This window comes from Diabrotica undecimpunctata, chromosome 3 (assembly GCF_040954645.1).
Source record: "Diabrotica undecimpunctata isolate CICGRU chromosome 3, icDiaUnde3, whole genome shotgun sequence".
Taxonomy (NCBI): domain Eukaryota; kingdom Metazoa; phylum Arthropoda; class Insecta; order Coleoptera; family Chrysomelidae; genus Diabrotica; species Diabrotica undecimpunctata.
Window position 1 is genome coordinate 142,194,162 of NC_092805.1, and position 22,967 is coordinate 142,217,128.

The 22,967-nt window shown below is 32.9% G+C and overlaps 1 protein-coding gene and 1 long non-coding RNA gene across 3 annotated transcripts in view; one reads left to right on the plus strand and one right to left on the minus strand.

Moving 5' to 3' along the window:
• The window catches only part of LOC140437484 (cytokine-like nuclear factor N-PAC), a 115,451-nt gene that overhangs the window by 53,183 nt on the left and 39,301 nt on the right, over positions 1 to 22,967 (minus strand). For both annotated transcript variants that reach the window (XM_072527044.1, XM_072527043.1), the window contains 2 exons: positions 13,031 to 13,222; positions 8,739 to 8,915 (listed from right to left, as the gene is read on the minus strand). In XM_072527044.1, coding sequence (XP_072383145.1) covers positions 8,739 to 8,915; positions 13,031 to 13,222 — 369 coding nt within the window. The remainder of the gene's footprint in view (positions 1 to 8,738; positions 8,916 to 13,030; positions 13,223 to 22,967) is intronic.
• LOC140437487 (uncharacterized) lies at positions 19,406 to 22,342 on the plus strand. Its single transcript, XR_011950382.1, has 2 exons — positions 19,406 to 19,543; positions 19,685 to 22,342. It is a non-coding gene; the product is annotated as an uncharacterized lncRNA (long non-coding RNA).

Consider the following 22,967-nt stretch of genomic DNA (forward strand, 5'->3'; position numbering starts at 1 on the left):
ATCTTGTTGATTGTTGATTTCTTAAGAAGTGTGTGCTTGAAGAAGAACACCGCTGACGTCGGAAGCTGGACTGAGCGTCGGGAAAAAGTTTGCAGGTGGTACAAATGAGAGAAATCGGAAGAAAAGGTTTAGGAGTTATAGAGGATTTATCAGGTTTTTTAATTGGAACTATTTTAGAATTACGCCAAGTATCTGGGAATTTATGAGTATTCCCGATATGGTTATAAATTTCGAGAAGTTTGGAGAAAGATGTATTGGAGAGATTTTTTAAAAACAAAGGGGGCGTTCATAAACGTGACATCATGTGGAGTTGACGAGAGGGTGGATAAAGACTGGTAGGGGAAGCTGTATTACTTTTATTGAATTTGTCTACGAAATAATTAGCGAGAGTGTCAGAAAGTATATTGTTGAAGTTTAAAGGAGGAATCTTATAGTTAGTTTTATTGCCTTGGATTTGTGAATTTTTTTTCCATAGTTGAGTGGGGTTTGCATTGTATGTTAGGGAAGAAAGTGTAATTTTGCCATGAGGATCTTTTGCTTTGCTTAATAATGAATTTGGCTTTAGCTTTAAGTTGCTTGTGTATAAGATTTTTCTGGGTTTTATTTCGCCGATATTTATTTAAAGCATTCTTGGATAAACGGATGGCGTTATTACAATCAGAGTTCCACCAGGGTACCATTTTGTGAGTAGAGGTGGTTTTTTTTATCGATATAAGAATCAGCAGCAGTAAGCATTTGTTAAACAAATTTAGAGTAATGCTAATATCTTCTGCAATAGTTAAGGAAAATAATAATATATCGGTTTTATGATTAAATTTTGAGCAAACCGATATGATCATAGGAAAGTGGTTGCTATCGTGTAGGTTATCAAAAACTTCCCAGCAGTTGGAGGCTGCAATTTTGGGGTCACAAAGGCTAAGATCAATGGCTGAAAATGATCCTTAAGAGATGTTAAAGTGGGTATTAAGTCCAGTATTTAATAGAAAGGTGTCAGAACAATTTAAAAGTTTTCAAAAACTTTGTCTTTACCGAAGTACAGAATGAGCCCCAAATTCTGTTATGGGCATTAAAGTCACGAATAAGAATGTACGGTAGGGGAAGTTGAAATATTAAATCGACTAACTCTTGTTCATTGAGGGTATGGTCAGGATCAGGAGGGATCTATATGCTGCAAATGGTAAGTTTGTTTGGACACCAGGCAGTAACCACTATTGCTTCTAAAGTTGTAGTTAACGGTAGAAGGGAGGAGTACACATAACTAAATACAAAATTGAGGTACCACATCACTGGCTCTTGTAGAGTTTATGCGAATATGATGATATCCTTCAAAGTTTTTAAGTTTGCCTTGATGATTGATTTTAAAATTTGTTTCCTGGAGACAAAAGATTGGGATTGTAAGAGGAAATAATCTTTTGAATTCCTTCTAGGCGAGGATAAAATCCATCGCAATTCCATTGCATCAGACTAAATGTTATTCGTTTTAAACAGAATATAGGAGAAGGGAAAGAAAAAAAATATACAATTTTTTAAGAATCTTTCTTTTATATTAGTACCTATATATTAGGGCGAGATCTTTTAATAAGGAGTGTATGCTAGTGGTAAATTTACTGGCTTCAGTTAGAGGTAGAGATGCCACTTTGGAACAGGATCTGTTCTTTTCGAAACAGGTTTTTATATGGAACAGGTTGGAACAGATATTGATCAATAAGTTTTCCTGTTCCAATATAACAGTTTTCATCACATAACAGACCAGGAGACCAGTGTATACTTGACTGCTGTGAATTGCAGCTAGTAGTGGTAGTGATGACAACCCTGGCGCTGTCCACAACGTTTTCTATATTTCCAATGTCACTACTTACACACATAACAGATATTTGTGGAATGTTCACAGTTGGATGCTTTCTTTCAATATGTTTTTTTAAGTTTGTTATTGATGATTTATACGACTTGTAACTTGTGATTTGTAACTGACACAGATTACACTTCGCAATCGTGTTGTCAACTATGGTAACAAAGTTCCAAACTGGCCTACTTTTATTGTGCCTTGATACACTTTCCATTTTCAATAAAGAATTCGAACTCATCATAAAAGAATATTTTACTTAAAAGAAAAATAGCACGTAGGTATTAAACCGGCAATAAAACTATCTAAAATTTAATTCTACTGCGACTCGCGACAAGACTTCAAACTTTCAAAACATACAACCACAAATACAATGGTCTATTGTTAACGCAACAAACTTTCTGGAACAAACCGAACCGGTACTGAAGCAACCCGTACGTAACACAGTGTCAGTGTTGGAACAGTTTGGAACTGAAGCAGTTTTTTTGAAACAGATAATTTTGGAACTGAAACAGGTTGTAACAGTTGTTGAAAAACCCCTGTTCCAACCATCCCTAGTTAGAGGGTCGTTGATGGCAAAGGAGTTTTCAAGTAATGCAGTAAGTTGGGTTACATTGAGTGAAAGCGATTCGGTTACATCTTCGTAAAGCTTATTAATAATGGATAGAGATTCTTGATTAATAGTATGAAAGTCAGAATCAGTTGATTTGGATTTTCTTAATTTATTTTTGGAAGGTTTTTGTATGCTAGTTGGAGATAACTCAGGCAGATGCATTGTTTAGGAATTAAAGGAGTAGTAATGGGTGATAGGAGCTGAGGTCGAGGGTACTGTCAGTAGAACGTGGCCTTTTTTATTAATTATTATTATTGTTAATTTTTTTATTAGTAACTTCAGGATATGAGGAAGGTGTAGATGTTTCTAGGGAGAATGAGTTAGGAATATTTGAAATGGTGTTACTATTGGTTAAAATGGCACTAGAAGGTCGTGGGAAGGGACACTATTTTGGATATTTGGACATGACTCTGCTTCTAGTTTATCAATTGAAATGAACATTTTTTTGTGAAATAAGTTTCAAAAGTAATGGTAGTCGATTTTTGCAGAGAAAAATCATCACTGGTTCGTAAAATATTTTTTACCCAACGAAGTTACACGGTGAAAACTCAAAACATGGTCGTGTTCATCATCAGGTAATCCACATTTAACGTAAGAATCGGAAGAGTTTAGTGTTAATCCTAGATCCTGGAGTGCTTTTTCAATTATAGGGTGACGAATGGATGGGTTTACATTAGAAATTAATATTCTTTTATTAGGTGAAATAAAGTCTGCGTACTGGAACAACATTTGAATTATTATTAGTAATATTTTGATGAGTGCTTACAATATTATCAATTTGCGTTGAAGAAGACAAGTAAATACAGAGACGAGCATGGGAGATTCTAGATGCGAAGCGTACGTTTTTGGGAGCAATAATACTACCTATTGCTTTAATGTAATCAAACAGTACAGTGAAGGTTGTGAAGGTACTGGGCAGAGAAGGCACAATTGCTTGGACTCGAGAAGGAACTGGGGGGGACAGATAATTTTGCAGAGGTAGTAGCTGCATAAGATCTGGGTGCATGAGTGTTATTTGCATGTATAGTTGAGTTTGACATGTTGTTGTGATCCTGGTTAATAAACCACAAGCAACTGGTTAAGAAAAGGTTAAATAAAAGTAACAGTACAACAAACAACACAGTACGTTTTAAGTACGTACAATTTTGGTACTGTACATACATGATGTAAAATGTATGTTTTAAGTATGTACACTGGGGTACATACCAGTCCGTACAGAAGAGTACGTACTATTACGTCTTAAGTATGTACTATGAGAAAGAAGAGCTAAAGCATATTTATTATGTTAGGTTATGTTAACCTAACCTAATTTATTTGGTTAGGAATTTTCCACGTCGAGTACAGTTTTGATGTGATAATTCATTGCAAGACAATTTCATTTAGATTTTTTTTACTTATTTTTGGTGTTGGTGCTTATAGTGTGGTTTCCTTGTGTTATCTTATTCAGTCGAGTGTTTAATAACTTATATAGTCATACTGATAAATGTATTTTGTGGGTGAGGAAGTTAGATAAATAAATTATTAAATAAAAAATAAGAATATTTAAAACAAAACCATTTGGTAAACTTTAAGATTCATAAGTTTTGCTTGTTTTTGTACTTCAAATATGAATAATAAAGATATATTCACCTATATTTACTTTTATTTACATAAATCATCATAAGTGTGTATAGTATGTACATAATATGTATATATAGTATGTACTAGGTACATACCTTCAATATGTACTGGGTACGTACTAGGTATGTACCATAAATTGGAAAATGTATGTATTAAATATGTACTTCGTACAGCAAAGTACGTACATTGTACATACTTTATGTCCCATCAGTACGTACTTAGTTTGTCTTATGTACGTACTTGTGCTTACTGGGAAGCATTAGAAGCAAGGAGAGTAACAAAAATGTAGGCTTATTATGGAGAAAATGTCTTGAATGAGAATGGAACAAAAGTCATTGACCTATGTGGCCAGTATTCAGTAAGAATATGTAATGGTTTCTTTAACATAAATATACATATACAAAACCAATTCTCAATCAAAAATCAATAATAGACTATGTAATTGTTAGACTAGAATGTTAGATTAGAGTCAATGATTAAGGACGACAAAATGAGAGTATATAGAGGAGCCACCTGTGGATCAGACTACCACTTGAAATGAAGAATATATTGGCAGGTTCCAAGTAAAATTCACTAAGTACCATATTGGAACAACAGATATATTGGAGTTTCAAGCATACTCTAATGTAAAAAATTAATTTTTTTGCAAATATTGAAATATTTCGAATTTACAGTCTGTGTTGAAACGATGTTATAGCTAGTAACTTTTTCCAGGCAAAGATCTTGACCATTAATGCATTTGGAGATAAAATGTCAATTTCCAAAATACTCTAATACACAATCTAATAAAAAATCTAACGAGGGAGAAAACATAAAATCAAAAAGGTACCTAGATCAGAACAGTCAACGAGTAAGCATGTTAAATGCTAATTATTCGTTTTTATATTTTTTGCAAAAGTTAAACACGCGTTTTGTGAATGTATATTTTAACGATAAACATTGGTAAGGTGACTTTATTTAAATACATATATACCAACAACTTAATAAATAGGCCAGTATTTTCTGGACCCAAATAATTAATATTTTGGCGCACACAATATTAGTAACCACATCATGGCATCCTCATCTACGTCAACTCAATGGAGTTCTGCACCAGACCAACAATCTCTACAATCTAAAAGTTACTCTTCCGTAACGAGACCGCTAATGTTTTTCTATCAAGAAATCAAGCAATCGTATTTGATGCAATTGACAACACCAAAATTGCACAGTTTAAGTCTAATAATTCGACCAATCAATATTATTTTCTGTTCAACGCTGTCCAACAACAGAATATGCATTTACTTAGCAAATGAAAAATTAGTGGATGATTTTATTACTAACCACGGACGACTAATCACCCCCAGTCAACTACTAGTACTCTCTAACGTATGTCCGTTTATTCCAAACTTAACCTTAGAATCTGAATTGCGAGCACTTGGTGGTCAACCTTTCGTCACCCTCATCGGATAAGGACATCAAATCCTGAATTTCAACAAATATTATTCTTCAGGCGGCAAACCTACATATCCCCTTTAACCAAACATACCTTACCCGATTCTTTCGTTGTCACTCATGATGAGACATCATATGAAATAGTCCTATCTTTTGAAAATCAGACTTGTCAAATATGTAAAAAATACCAAGCATTTAGCAAAAGACTGTCCAGTAACGGTATCTATATCAGGCTACACAACTTCCATACCTCACAATACAGAAGCAGGCGAAAACATTATTAAAAATAGTAACAATCAGGTGACTAACGAAATAACTAGTGACATCCAACGGAAGCAAACCCAACTTAACGAACAAGCTGTGCAACATGAAACACTAAGCACAAAACTCCTAACTAACCAAATAGAAATAGATCCAGTACCACAAAAAGGCAGTTTCCGAGCATTCTACACCGTTCCCAACTCCTTCATCAAAACATATTTTTGAATTACCAAAAAACAAAGAGAAAAAGGCTAAATTAAAGCAAGACAAGAAACCGAAAAAGACGCTAGAGGAAATGCTGAAACCAGCAGAAGAATTATTTAAAGACCAAAATTCCAGTTATTCCTTAAACTATGAACAACTAATAGATTTCATCGAAAACAGTACAGGATCTTCAGACCCACTAAGCATTGCAAGTATGTATACCAATGAAATTTCTGAAGTCACAGATCTACCGAAAAAAATATATCCTAAACTAATTGATCGAAAAATTAAAAGTAGATGGACCCGAATAAGGAATAAAATTCTTCGACAAATGGATCCAGACTTCCACATCGAGGCAGACAGCGAGACTTATGCAAAATAATATCATTAAAAAATAGAGGAGAACAGGTAACCTTCACTCGCCTCCTGATTGGCCATACTCGGTTAACACATAACTTACCTACTAAAACGTGCTGATAAACCTATGTGTGATATGTGTAAAAGTGTTTTAACGATAAAACATTGTTTATTGTAGTCTCCCAAGTATGAAGTGCAACGCAAAATGTATAACATACCAGCAACATTAAATAGTGCTCTTGGAAAAGATAGTAATACAAAAAATATTATCCAATTCCTTAAAGACTGCAAGCTATTATCAAAAATCTAGTATTTTACTCTGTATAGATTTAGGGCTTTTTCTAATTATCTTTTGTTATTGTTAGGTAATATTCTATTATCGAGTTCTAATTTTATAACACAGTCCATTAACGCTAATAACCCTGCGTCGTTGATGCGTCATCTAAGGAAAAAAAGTACCTACATAAACTAAATGACTAGTCGATTCTTTAAAAAGTACGACCAGCATCGAAAGATACAAGGATTAAGAAATAAAAAACGATACGAAAACCCAAATACACCTAGCAGCAGAGAAGCCATTGGAAAGGAAAATGAGTAGATACATTATAAAAACAAAAAACTATATTGGTTGATATCAAAGTTAGAAAACCAAATAAAAGAAAAGAAGAAAGCTTATCAAAAGTGGCTGACCACAGGATATCGATCAAGAAGACAGAAGAGAATAAAGAACGCAAACTTATGAAACAAAAAAAAATAGCAGAAGAACAAATTTGGAAAAAAAATGTAAAGATATAGACAGTTTAATGGAAAACTCAAAAGCAAAGGATGTATGGAAAACGATGAGGAACTTTAAACAGAATACCCATGAAAGGGTAAAGATAGAACCAATAAAAATAGACAAATAGGCAAAATATTACTAAGAGTTATTACAAAACAAGATATCTGTATACTCCCCCAACTTACGAAAGAGACAGTCCATGGCAATGTTACATTTTTTATGCCTTAACGTGCATTTAGAGACGTAATTTTTTTTTTCATGTGTTGGGGGGGGGGGGGGGGGAGCTAAGTATAGGCTTAAGTTTCTGGAGTCATCTTAAAAAAAGAGGTGCAAAGCTTTTTTTCTGGTAATTTTGAAATAAAATGATACCAAAGCAATATCATCGAATAATTTTCACTACAAATTTGTTTAATTTCATTGATTTCTCTGGATTTTACAGCGCTCCGAAGTTTGCTGGGTTGTTGAATACTTGCCATCTTGGAATGAGTGTAAAGGATTTTCACGCTGTATCCCGTAAACGAGCAAACCTACAGAAAATTTTAACAGAAATTATTTGTAGCAAATAGATTTGTCTACAAATTTAGTCCTATTACTTTTTATGGTAAAATTAAAAATTAACAAAAATAACTAAAAATTTTTGAACAAATTTTCTTTTCCAGCTCAATTTTTTTTCTAGTCATTTTACAATAAAATGATGTCGGAGCAATATTATATAGGATTTTGCAACGAGTCATTTTCACTACAAATTTTTTATGGTAAAATTGAAAATAAAAATGTTACTAACAAAAATAACTAAAAATTTTTAAACAAATTTTCTTTTCGGCCTTAACTTTTTTTATAGTCATTTTACAATAAAATGACGTCAGAGCAATATTATAACGGATCATTTTCACTACAAATTTGTATAATTTCATTAATTTTTCTCGGTTTTACAGCGCTCCGAAGATCCGATTTATTCCAAGATAAATTTCTTGGTAATAAAAAGAACAAAACAAACTTGATAGATCTTGTCAAAACTGCTCTATCCAGAAGTGGGTTTTATTGTCGACCAGGCTGAATCTGATGCAGATATACATCCGTTCTGCGCTTGCTGCATTCCAAACATGATTCTGTGACTTTCGTAGCAGAGAACATTGGCATTCTTGTCTTGCTCTTGGCATTAGGAAGGGAGCAGTCCAATGTCGTGTGTCCAAAGTGTCCAATTGTTTTAAGCCTTCACAAAAGCGTGTATCATTGCAGTGAATTTACTGTTTTCCATGCTTTTTCAGGATGCGATACAACATTAGCAGCTTACAAGATCGGCAAACTTAAACTCATCCTAAGTTAGCTAGCGGAACAGCATTATTTTTCAGTGAGAAAGCCGAGCCATATTTGCCCACTGTCCACTACTTGTGTATAACATTTTTTGGTAAAACGCTACATTTTTCAACAACTTGTACCTAAAAAGAAGACCGAGAGGTCTATTGGTCTGCACCGGAACTTCTAGTTCAATGGGGATAACAGAGACAAGTTCCGAATACAAATCTAAATGAAGCAGATATAAAACTTTCGAACAGTATGGGTGTAACTTTTTTTGTGTTTGCAAACCTTGCCATCTAAATAAATTTTTAGGAAAATGTTTGACTTACTTTTTTCGTGGATCTGTTGTATAAATTAACTGTATGGCCAGAGTTAATTAGGTTCTTTACGATACCGGTGCCCATGGTGCCTAATCCAATAAATCCGAACCTCTTCGTTGAGGGATTGATATTTTTCGTCTCCAACAATTTTGATTGCGATCCTAAATCCAACTCGCTGTCTTCTGCCTAAAATAAACAAAAAACATTAATTTATGCAGAAAGAAAGAAAGCCAATGAATTACAATTTAGTCAAATAAAATATATGAAGTTCAATGTTACATATTGTCACCTCAACACTACACTTGTAATTGAATTATAAAACTTTTTTTTGAGAAAAACGAATTCAAAGGTTTTTCCAAACTTTGACTTCCTCTGTAGTCTAAAACCATCAGTTAAAAAATTAAATTAAATAAATTTAAATAAAATATAAAAAATTAAATAAAATTATTATACAAAAATATAAATATTAATTATAAAAATTAAATAAAATTATTCAAATTAAATAAAATTAATTAGAATAAAAAAATCGGTTGCCTGTAAAGTCGGTTTTACGGGCGAAGATTTTACGTGACAACTTCTTTTTCTCGGTAGAATATTTATTGATATGAATATTATTAAATTGCACAATAGGAACAAGGAATTAAATGAAAATAAGAATTACACAAATTTTAACTATAGAAATATATTTTGTTTACTAAAACATTGTACATGTAAACTTAAACTTAACTAATTTCTATTTGAGTGATTTTGTTGAGGATAGGACGATGATAGGAGAAATATGAAATGAAAGGAAGTGTTTCTGCTGTAATGTGTCTTGAACGCCAAGAACGCTCGAGAAAGAGCGGAAAGACACAAGCACGGAAGCACGCACCGATTCAACGCGCCTAATTCTCTAGTGCTGCGCGCGCAGCGGACCGATCATGTTTGAGTGGGAGAGAGACGCAAGGCATTCGCCGGTCCGGCGGGCCTCTCTCTCGTTCGGTGACTCACTGTAACAGACGTGAGCGGGCGTTACACTTTTTCATGAATGACTCCGAGCCACAACCTAATTTAAGACGTTGTCACGTCAAAAAAAGTTTATTTTAGAAGTTTTATAGTCGTTTATAGATAAGTATTTACAAATGGAAAGCTTTTAATGAAAATTAATTAATATACCCTCCCCCCGTTATTCATGATTCTTTTTAGAATATAATAATAATCAAAATGAAATAATTAAGCATAAACACAAGATAATAATGAAAATGTATACGACGAATATGGGTATTATATTTAACAAATTTTGAAAATTACTAAAATCATTAAACAAAATTTTTAAAGAAAAAAATTAGGATTTTTTAAATTTTTAAGTACAAAGAACTAAAATGTGTAGTGTTATTATAAAAAATATGTATTAACAAGTCAGTAATAAGCAGACATAAAATTTGATTAACCTACACATATTAATAACACGCTGTAAGAAGTATTCACTTCTGTCGGCACTCCCCAAGTGACACGCTATTTTTTTTCTGTGCATTTAGTGAGTTTTTGTCTGATGAGAGCTGTTAGAATTTGGTATGTTGGCCTCAGTAGAGACAGTCCTCTAGAGTTGTTAGTCTGTTACTTCTCCATTCTTAAATATTGGTATAATCTCCATCATTCTGGTTTTACAACCCTGCGTGGATCCTAGTCTCCTTAAGAATTTCTCTCCAGTCGTCCCTATCCATCGCCTTCGTCCGCCAAGCACGTATTCGCGTATTTCTCATATCTTCATCGATGTTATCAAGGAGCGTTTTTCTAGCTGGGTCATTCTGTTCCATCCGCATTACATGCCCTATCCACCTCAGACGTCTTATCTTAATATGTTTTACGATATCTGGATCCTTATGTTCTATAAAGTTCGAAGTTGTATCGTATTCTCCACACTCCATTGACATTCACTACTCCATAGATTCGCCTTAGTACTTTTCTTTCGAAACATCCCAACATGTTTTCGTTACTTTTTGTTAGAGTCCAGATCTCTGAACCATATGTTAGGACTGGGCGTATTATTGTTTTGTAGGGTTTTATTTTTGTATTTCTCGATAAAATTGTAGATTTAAGGAGATTGAGCCCAAAATAGCTTCTGTTGGCCGTGCAAATTCTGCGGTGATATTATGTTCAGTGTTAATAGATGGCGTTCTATTGAACAACTTGACGCTTCAAACGGTAATCAAAGAAAGAAGAAGAGGCCTTCGTCCATACAACGTTCTATGCATCGACTTACGAAAAACTATCGACACGGTCTCACAACGATCTATTGAACGGGCAATGAATTGCTTCGGGTGAGACGCGACATTCAAGCGGCATGTGGCGGACTCGTACCTGAATTGTCGTACGAGGGTCGCTGCTGGAAGCAAGTACACATCGAATATTAAGATGAGTAGAGGCGTCAAACAGGGAGATCCCTTATCGCCCTACCTCTTCAACATGGTGGTCGATGAGCTGATATGCAAGCTTGAAGGAGAAAAGCCTGGCCTTCCAATTGCAGAGGAATGCCGATAAACGCTGGTAAGAGTGCAGCTATTACGGTTAACGTCAACGTTACAGGATGAGCGTGTAATTGTCGTGGACGTTGCCGTCAGCTGGAAGGGGCCCGAACCCCTAAGTACAGCCGCCGCCAATAAAACGGCGCTGTACACTGAGCCTCGATTCCTTCAGACCATGCAGACCCGATATCTAGGGAAAACCATTTGCATGGCACCTTTAATCGTTGGAGCTCGAGGAACATGGTGTCCGTCGAATTCTCGTATCAAAAGAATTTTAAACCTTTAAAGGTTCGACGTCCGCAATTTTATCACTAAGGCAATTCAGGGTAGTATCCACATTCATAGTCATTTTATGAGGTCCTAACATAAATGACATGAGAATTTTACTTCGAGTATTTATACCGGCTTCTTTCCTACGTTCTACGTTCATCTAGGTTAGGGTTTTACCTATTTTGACTTCTTAGATGTTTGTGTTGTCTTTTATGTTATGTGAATGTCCCATTTTACTTATACTTTTTTACTATTTTAACTTTTATACTACTTTAGATTATTCTAAAATAATACTTTTAGGATATATATGTAACGATGTTATGAGTTAGTTTAGTTGTTAAGATACTATCGAACTGTAAACTTATAAATAAATATATTCATATAAATTCGAACCGCTCGTTTTATTTAAAAACGCTACGATAAAGTACGACATAAAAAATTAATTGGATGTCCTGAAATCAAAGAAGATTGACTACAGCGACCTCATGATCATATCAAATTTATACTATAAACAGCGAGCAAAAGTACGTGTTAACGAACAGCTGTCAGAAGAAATAGAAATTAGATGTGGAGTGAGACAGGAATGCGTATTGTCGCCAATTCTACTCCGAAGAGATCCTGAAAAACGCTCTTGAGGGTGAAACAGCTGGAATAAGGTAAATGGAGTTACCATTAAAAACATTAGATATGCGGACGACACTGTGATCTTAGCTGAAAATATTGAAGATCTTCAGAGACTGGTGACCAGAATTAATAGCCGAGTATGGAAAAGAGTATGGTCTAACAATGAATGTCAAGAAGACGAAATTTATGAGAATATCGAAAACTCAAAGAAAGAACGAGAATCTTCTAATAAACGGAACCAACGTCGAACAAGTGGACAAATATGCATATCTGGTAACAATGATTAACTCCACAAATGATTACATTCAGGAGATCAAAATCAGAATAGAAAAGGCTAGAGTGAATTTCAACAAAATGAGAAGAGTGCTATGTACAAGAGATTTAAAATTTAAACTAAGAGTTAGGTTGGCGAGGTGCTATGTTTTTTCGACTTTATTTTATGGAATGGAATCTTGGACGTTGAATGCGACATCAATGAAAAAACTGTAATCATTCGAGCTGTGGGTGTATAGAAGAATTCTGAAAATATCGTGGACAGAACACGTCACAAACAAAGAGGTTCTGAGAAGGATCAATACAGAAATAGAAATTTTAAATATAATTAAAACAAGAAAATTGGAATATCTCGGACATATTACACGTGGAGAGAAATACACCTTGCTCCAACTGATTATGCAGGGAAAGATCCAAGGAAGAAGAAGCATAAGGAGGCGTAGAATGGCATGGCTTGTCGATTGTTAAGTCTAGTCTGAAAAGTTGGATGACGCAGAAATATGAACGTTAAAGATACAAACAACTGTAATAGCATTGAGGAAATGCGTTATAAAAAATAGTTGCGAACTTCATTGATTTTGGAAAAGAAAATATCTAAAAATATATTCAAAGTATTAAAATTAAACTTACGTGTTCATCTATTAGCGACTGTCTGTTTAAAATCTCCAGCCCGACATAATGACGATCTTTAATGGTATCGTTTACACTTTTAGAGTATTCTCGAATTCCGTTTTCGTCGAGACGGGGCGACGATCTTCTAGTTTTCTTCGACGTGGATGGTCCAGAACCATCTTCGATGCTCCTACGTTTCTGTGCAGGTGTCTGTAACAATTAGAGAGACTTAGTTAATTAAAAAGACATTAAAAATGTATGTAGGGACAAAAATCAATATATATTGATGGGGTAGCAATTCGAAATATTAATATATGCATCTATGCTACAGATTTCGAACCTAAATGCCACATATTTCGAATAATATCTGTTCAGATTTAATATACAGTCCATCCACTGGATCTTTGCACAAGTGACATTATTCCAGAATTATTTTTATATTACGTTTCTTTACTACTCATAGAAACTAAATCGATTAACTTAAACCACCTGTCCATAGACAATAGCATACATCTAACAAATACAGCCATAGGACGATGATTGATTCACCTACTATTCCAGGAAATGAAGCATTTAAAAATCGAAAAATTACTGAGCGCTATTTTTAAACTGGAATATCTGGAAGAAGTCAATATAACATATAAGCAAAAAAGCAACTTTTTTCGTTCATTTCAATATTGTGAAAAAACTAGGCTTTCTAGAAGAAAACGTTCTGCAGGCGACTTTCTTAAAAATACTTGCTCTTTAAAATAAGATTTTCAAAATTAAAAAATGTTTATAAACAAAAAAGTTATTGCAAATTAACCTTTTAAAGCTTAGTGGCTACATTTGTAGCCACTAAAAAATGCTCTGAATGCACACATTTTTTTCTTATAATAATAACAACGTTATTTCAATATGGAACGGAGCTGGATACGCAAATAAGGCCATTTTGTACTGAAAATATGTCCTTATTTTTTGATAATACGACAAAATAGCTCGTGAATAGTGGCTAAAAATGTGGACACAAATAAATATACACGCAAATAAGTTATGTTGTTTATTAATTAAAGTAATAGTAATAATAAATAATAGTAATTTTAAACTAAATTAGCACTCTACAATTTTAATAGAATATTCTAATTAAAGTAAAATTTCAAAATAAAAGAAATACTATTAGGTATTATAATTATAAATTAAAAAAAAAATTTAATTTTTATGAAAAGGCTCAAAACATTGTATACAACGAGCGACTTTGCATGCTGTACACTGTATACTGGATCCTTTTACACTTTTTTTAGTGCTACAAAAAGCACATCTATTGCATTTACCCTTTTCAGGTAAATGTTCGCCAACATTGGAAATAACTTGATGTCTATTATAGGTTCTTCCAGTTTTTTCTTTGTTACAGTGATTCCTTCAATTTTTCTTCCAGACCTCTTTCTATTCGTAAAGTCTCCTATTAATTGGTCAGCTAACATACGCCTATACATATGAGACATGGGTTTTCCAGTTAGTGATGATAGTGTCTTATATGAAATAAAAGAATTAACTATTGCACCATCCACCAAATAAAAAAATATTTTTAACCACCATCTCATAGATTTCAATGAAATAGAATAACAAGCCATTAGCTGATCAAATAGATTACTCCGCCCTTGTTCAGATTGTAATCGGCAAGACTTTGTGGACATAGAATCTGCTCTTTAGTGCCAGTTTTATTAGTTCTCTGTATAGTTGCTTTAGTTGTGGGTTTTTGCATATTAGTGTCATTACTTCACATTTTTTTCCTCGATCTCGCCGTTTTGTGAGTGATATCTGGTCAGACATGGCGTAATTATCTTCACCATATTTCAAATTTTTATCTGAACACAATACATGTTTAGGAAAATACTTTCTGTTTGACATCATAGTTCCACAAGCAAATAAATCAAAATTGAGCAGTTTACTCAATCAAGGTATTGAAATAAGAAATCTGTCAAAAAACAAGCAGTACCCACATGCTTGAAACATTGAACTCAGTGTCAGCACAACATTTTCACCAAGTCCAAATTCTTCATTAACAATACTTCCTTTTCCCTGATATATATATCAAATCCTAAAAGAAATCCAGTAGCAGCACAAGCTATGGCCCACACCATTTTAATTGGTTGCAAAGGTACATATTGTTTCATGGCTGATCTACCTTTGAAACCACTCATGCTTTCGTCAATCGACAAGTAACGACTTGGATAAAAAAGTTTTATACGTGTATTCAAATAATCTACAAGAGAGCGAACTTTGTACAACAATTTTCATTAGAAGACCAATATAGTCTTACTGATGGTAATTGATGGAACATCATAATAATCTGTATTCCCAAGAACGCTTTGAGTTCTTCAACGCTAATATTTAGCTGAATACCATTCTGATGTGCGTATAAGTTAGATTCTTCTTCTAAAAAACTTCCAAAAATTGTCAAGAATATTGCTATTAGAGATGACACATCTACCGGTATCTTCGGTATCTTTCTATGCATTTTTCGCTGCTTCCGACATAGATATCTGTATTTATTATTCATAAATATCCTGTTTAACTGAATTCTCTAGCTTTTTAATTATTTCTTCTCTTAGTCTGTTTTGGGTTTTGGGTAACAGGTTTTGGTATTATAACAGTTCTTGTTTTAATTTTGCTATTATTAGTGTATGATCACTGCCCCTGTCACTTCTGAAATCGATTGTTTGCTTTCAATTAGGACATGATCTATCTGATTTCTTACTTTTCCATCAGGAAAAGTTCATGCTACTTTATAAATGTGTTTGTGATCAAAACTTGTACTAGCTTTCATCATTTTGTTCTCTGTAGCAAATTCTATTAACTTTTTCCCGTTTTTTTATTTGATTCCTTGCGTAAATTTCGCCCTCGTGTTAGTCTTCGATATATTTTATCTTTTTCGACTTTAGCATTCATGTCACCAATATCATATTTCTCTATATTCCCTATTAGGGTGCTTAGCTTTTCGTGGAACTCTGTTTTATTTTCTTAATTTTTATCCTTAGTGGACGCATGTACATTAGTTATATTTATCTCCCTATACTTTCAGCTTACTCTTAGGTAACATATTCGGTCTGATATTGGTTGAAAATCTACAACTGCTTTGTTTACTTTCTCCGACACTATGAATCCCACTCCAAAATATCTCTTGGTATCTCAACTCTAGAACAGTGTGATTTTTCCTATTTTTATTATTTCATTTCCCAGTTTTTACGATTCTTGTAAGGCAAGGATATCTTTTGTGTATTTTTCGATAAATTGGTCTAAGTATCATTAGCCTTTGATCTAAGTAAGCCTTACCATTTTGGCATCATACATTTCCAGTTGTTTTCCTTTTACTAGTTTTTGGCAATTTTTTTCCGGTATTTTCTTTTAGTTGTTGTTTTTCTTCATCCCATATCCATTCTTTCCCATTCACAATCAACTTCTTATAGCTTATTTTTGTCTGTTTTCCCTTACTTTCTCCTTTTCTTGTTATTTTAACTATTTCTTTCTATATTTCCTTTCCTTTTGATGTCAGCTCATTATTTATGTAGGTGCGATATTTATGATACTTCAATTACTTTTCTTTAGTTAGTATCTTAATTTTATCCGCGAAGGTTCCTGTTTCTATGGCAGAGACTGTTTCTCCTATTTTTGTTGCGTTCCTCAGTTTTATTTGCGCTTGCAGTTCTTGTGATATGAATGTTTGCATGCTTTCTTTCTTTTTCTTATCATCATTTGTATCTATTTTTAAACCCGATATAATCAAACTTTTCTTTTTACTTGTTTTCTCGAATTGTTCCATTCTGTCTTGTAATTGTTTCACGTCGTTTTTTAAATATTGTTTTTTCCTTTATCTAATATAAAAGAATCAAATTTAAGGTTTGTTTCTTGTTTGGTAAAAGAAAAAGTTTGAATTATTTCTTCTCTATCTTCTTCAGTTGCACTTTCTGTTTCACTTTCACTTTCTACATCTGCTTCGGTTATTCCAGATTTTCTAATTATAGGTTCATATTCAGGATCTTGAATTGAGTCATCACTGTCACAATCGAGTATATCTATATAATTACTTCTTGTTGACGTTCTTGCTTTTGCAGAACACTGTCGGACATCATCAGCATCACTATCTCCCCTAAAGGATTTCAAAAAAGATATTGAATATATGATATGAATATTCTGTGTTCATATTTCAAGATTTCGATAAGAGTATGATCTTTTTGCCATCCTGCAAAAAAGTCAACATTAGAAAGTTACAGTACAGTACATCATCTATTTGATGAAGTCACTGAACATGACGCTACCCTGTATAATGGCTTGCCATTCGAAAGCGGAAACAAAAAATTTCCATTTTTTTTATGTAAAACTCAAATAGGATAACCACTAGAGACACTACAGTTGCTTACACTTAAAACTACAGTAAATACAGGTTACAAAAAACGTAATAATCATGCGCATAAAACTTCAGGAAGTAAAAAATATATTTTCATTTCTTTTAACTGAGAAAGCAAACTGTCTACTTTTAATATTTTGTTAATATTTAATTTGATGTTTGTAAATGACCCTGGATAACAAACAAAACACTGAAACTTGATATTTGTCTTTAAAACAACTGTTCCTTCTTCAACGGATATAAATCAACTAAAGTCACGTCACGTACCTCAATTTTATTGCTCATAAAAAAGGACACTTAGACATTTTTTTAAAAAATCACACTGCAATCACGTGGAGTAAATGTGGGTAAAAATGTAGACTCCAAACGTTTAAGCATATTATCATTGCTCATAGAGCCCATTTTCGGACAATTATCAAAGTCGCTTTTGACCTTAACGTGGGTGGCTAAGTATGTAGCCACTAAGCATTTCACTATTAGAAAATAGTGTGAGCGTTAAAGGGTTAAACCTGAAAGTAAGAATTTTTTCAATAATTATTAAAATAATTAATAAAAACATTTAAAACACACAATGTGAGTTTTAATGCAGTTACTATATTTTCGAAAGATATGCCGGTCGGTCGAGTAGTTTTTAAACAATTCTATTTGTTTATTATATTTGAGAGAGAAAAACTCATTTTCAAATGGCTGTACAGGTGCTTTGTCAATACTTAAAATGTTTTTCTGGTCTGATTCTCTTAAAAAATCTCAGATTTTCATATTTTTAAAAAAGTATATTAATTTTTAATTGTGTACTTATAAATAATTGATGCGATGTGAGGCCGCATGGTGGTGTAAACGTCTGTTAAGCTCATGAAAACTGAAAACGGAGCTTCAAAACGGAAGGGCTTAAAAAACTACAATATCTCGGGTTCTACGTAATGCAGAACCTTCTTTTTTATCATTTAAGGTAACTGGTTTGACAAATGGTAGTATGTATATTATTATTATATAAATCGACGCATGCTTTAAAAATTCACACAACTGACACTTCCAACCAGTAGCGTTGCGCGCTAGCTGTCTTTTATTTTATCTTTGATATTTCGCGTTTTTAACAGCTGGCACCCCTAATTCGCGACCATTTTTTCTCAGCCAATCATCATATTAAAAAAAATAGCTTTAATTTGATATAAAAAACATGCGTTTACGTCATGAGCAGCGTATTTTAAAAAATAAATGAACGAAATAAAATGTGCTCAAAAATTAATTACTACTAATTGAATTAAAAATATTTGCGGCGACTTCTTGACTGGCAACGTATTATCAATGTATTCTATTAATTTTAAATGTATGTAAAAATTTGAGTTTGATTAACTACGTTATGAGCGTAGTGATCCTGCAGTGCGATCTTAAGGCGGGGTCCCACCAGTCGCGCTGCGCTGCGCCGCGCTGTTTGTTTTGGTACATTTGTGCGCGGAGCGAGCTTGAGCGACTAGTGGGAACGACAAGTAGCGCTGCGCCGTGCAAGTTCAAACAAGAACGAACATTATCCGTTGGTTGTCGGTAAAGTAGTGTAGATCATAGATAAATTACACCTAGATTGGTAACAGGGATAGCCAAGGTCAAATCATGTTCGGATTAGGCGCCCATTCGCTTGGTGGCGCTGCTAGTCTCGTTCCTGCACGGAGTGAGTGTGCTGTGATCAAGTCAAAGTTGAGTTTAGACAAATACGGCGCCATATTTGTATTTGTTTTATTTTTTATAATTTATTTTATAATTTAAAATTTTTTGTATAAATAGTGCAAAATCGTACAATTTTCGACGATTTTTTATTATGGAATCGAACACATTACATGGAATAACAATGTAGAGACGAAGAACTGAACAAAAAAGATGTGTTCCAGATTGCATGGATACTACCAAAGAATATAGACGCTTAAGCGTCTATATTCTTTGATACTACTTTTTTAAGTCCAGGACATTATATGGATATGTTTGATAAATGGGTGAATGCTGTTAAGAGTCCTAATTAGAGAATGCTGCAAAAGAAACTATTTATAACAATTTTCGTGTATGCGCTAGTCATTTTAAAGAGGAAGATATAGTCAATGTTGGAAATAGCGGTATTACGAGAACAGCCGTTCCGAGTTTGTTTTTACCAGGACCAGGTAAGAACTATTATACCACTGACCTATATTCTTATTCACATTATATCTGACCTTTTACTATAAAATTAGTTTATAAATTTAACCTAAAATTATATATTATAAAACCAGTCTTACTTAGCTTAGTATTTGAATTATTTGTAGGTGGTGGTTCAACAACTATCTTAAAAAGCATCACCTTAGAGAGGGTTCGGCATAAATTTCTACAGGTGTGCGCCTTTCAAAGTTGGATTAGATTAGCAGACCATGACTACACTATCATGGAGAGGTCTATGAGCTTGCCTGCTTTAAGTATGAGGAGGGATCTGTCCCTCTCTTGTGAGTGAGATTGGTCTTAGAGTACCATATTATAATACCATGGTTTGCCTCATCTATGTACTTTTAATGTTCCATTTTGTAAAACAACCTATGGTGCTAATAGCCCACTGAATAGATACTTATCTTTGTTAAACAACCTAAATGTAAATGTATTTAATATGTCCCTCAATAAATATATAAATATTAGTAGAAGAGTTACTGGTACCATAGAGTTTGGAAACTTAACTGTGTAAAATACTTCATGTTTTTATTGTAACTAGGTAATACTTTACATATTTTTTTATTTTTGTTATGTTATTTTTCCATCTTTATTGTTTGTGCTGGATTTTAGAATCATAGAACTAACTGTTGGGTTTATAGGTTTTAAAATGTCATTACATCTTTAATTATATATATATATATATATATATATATATATATATATATATATATATATATATATATATATATATATATATGTATGTGTACATGCATGTGTTTGTGTACATAATATATTTTTATTTCACATTATTTAATTTTATTATCTTAAAATACTGTGTACTTAACCACTAAGTTGTAACACTTAATCGGCTTGTCCCGTATATTAGCCTGCATCCACATAGACAGCGGTAAGGCGTTCAGAGTTATGAATAAATAAATTTGAATGTGTTGACAGGGATCTTTCCTATTCTGTTGATGACAGGGATGGGATGTCTGATCTTAAGATGACATACTGGTGAAAAAATCTGTTGATTGTAATTGTGTTTGTCATTTCAGGCATAAAAACATTATTATCCTCTGTTGTTTGGAGTTTATACTGAGCAAATAAAGTTACTATATCAGGTTTTAGCAAAGCTTACATTCTGGGTGAAAACTTTAAGCATACCTTAGAAATAAATTATTTACCTTATCCATTGTTCTTTTTTTTTGTTCGTTTTTTCTATTTGCTATCATTCGGTTATTCCTCATTCTTGGGTTTTCTTTTTGCAAGAAGCAATATTTTGCTAATCTAATCAAAATCATAATTTTGTTGATAACCAGAATATTTTTCTGGAACTCATATTATGATTCTGATTATAAGAATAAAAGTATTATCATATAAATATATAACATATAGTATGAGTATAAAAGTATATAAACTTCTTTCTAGAACTAAATCATTTAATTGTTCTGTTTCCAACTTAGCAGGGTCATTGAGTTCTCTCTTTCTGTGAGTAGAACGCCAGACTGTAAGAGTTTTCACTGACCACTGATAGTGTGTGTTATTGCATTAGGATGAAAGTACTACAAAAAACTCAGAATGTCTGATGGCTGTCTGTTGCTTATTAGGCTTTAATTTGACATTAGAATTACAAAAAAAATATTTAAATACTGACAAGTTCCTGTCACAACATTTAGAACACTAAATTATACTACATTCACCCGTCCCTATTTTTGAACAAAATATTGCAACTATTTTGGTTTATTTTTAGCTCCAGCTGATTTACAGCTAGAATGAAAATCTGAATTTTCCAATCTTGGTTCATCATTATCATCAGGTTTTTGAACAGGTAAATTTTCTGTCTCATCTGGTATTTATTTAGTAGTGGAATTCTCTAGTGTGTTATTTGGACCTTCATCATTATCTTGATTCAATAATATAACAATTCAACAGTAAACTTCTTATATAGTGCAGAGCACATGGTAAAGCAGTTTTCCATTAAGTGAATTCTAAATTTTTGGTTTTCTATGCTAGATTCACCAATTTCCATATAACTCATTGTATTTTTCGACTTAACCATTTTCTTCATGATTATATGGTGTTGTTCTACTTGAATATATTCCTTTAGAGTGTAGATAATTAATAAATTCTTGTGAAGTAAAGCTAGTTCTCCTTGTTAGATTTGATATATACCGTCATTCTATATAAACCAAATAGTGATTTAATCTGTAATTGGTTAGAATTGCTTTTCTACCAGATAATGTCTGCATTTTTTTAAATACTTCAACTCATTTGCTTTTTTTTCAATTGCATAATGTTTTTATTCAGAATCTGTGAGGGTATGTGTGAAAAAAGCAATTGGTTTTCCAGATTGATTGCTTCGCTTATGTAATCATAGATTAATTTTTTAAAAGCATGTACTTATCTTTACCTTCTAGGGATTTATCTTTAGATTCATTGCTTTCTAAAAAATTCTTGAATGTTATATACTTACTAATGTTTAAATTCTTTGGTGGAAGTTTGACAGTTTGGACCAGCCTCTAGTTTATCTGGTCTAAAGTACTTCCCCATTGTAAATTTATGCGAATAAAATTGTAGTAAAATGTCTTTTGCAGAATTAGGCTTTTATTCACATAAAACTTGATAAGAATGACAAAACAATTATTTAAATACTGACCCGTTCTTGTCACAACATTAAGAAAACTAAATTATACTACACATGGCTTGTATTATTAATATTTCTTGTAACACATATAACATTTCTTGTAACATTTTTATAAATAAAGATTTTATTCTATATTTTATTCTGTAATTTTTTTAACCACTTTGGCATTTTAATGTAATGGAAAATAAATATAGTCCCAACATAACAAGAAAACCCAAAAAGTATACGAAAAATATTTATTTTCGTATAGGATAAGGATTTTTCTTGTTATTTTAGGATTATATCGATTTTCCTTTACTTTAAAATGAGTTCACAATCCTAGGTAATATTACTAAACTTTTGAATTTAGCGCCATGTATATATAGTTATGCGCCCGATCACTAGGTGATGCGCCAATCATTGTTTTATTCCTTAACACGGAAGTTTCAATGCTAGGTGGTAGTGTGCTATGGTGTAGATCAAAGAAAAGTGCGCGTTTAGTTGGAACGGTGTTTGTGATTGAAGACCATTTTTACAGATTATTCTGTTTCTTTACTATCTTCGCGATGAGTTTTGAGTGGAATCATGAAGAAGTTGAAAAACTTATTTAGGCATACAGATACAAACCGGAATTGTGGAATCCGAAAAGCAATAATTATCATATGAAAAGTAAGAAATATGATGCATAGGCATTTATTGTAGACAATATCGGTTGTTCCGTCGCTGAAGCTAAAAGAAAGATGACGTCTTTGTTGTCTTCATATAGAAGGGAAAAGGTGAAAATT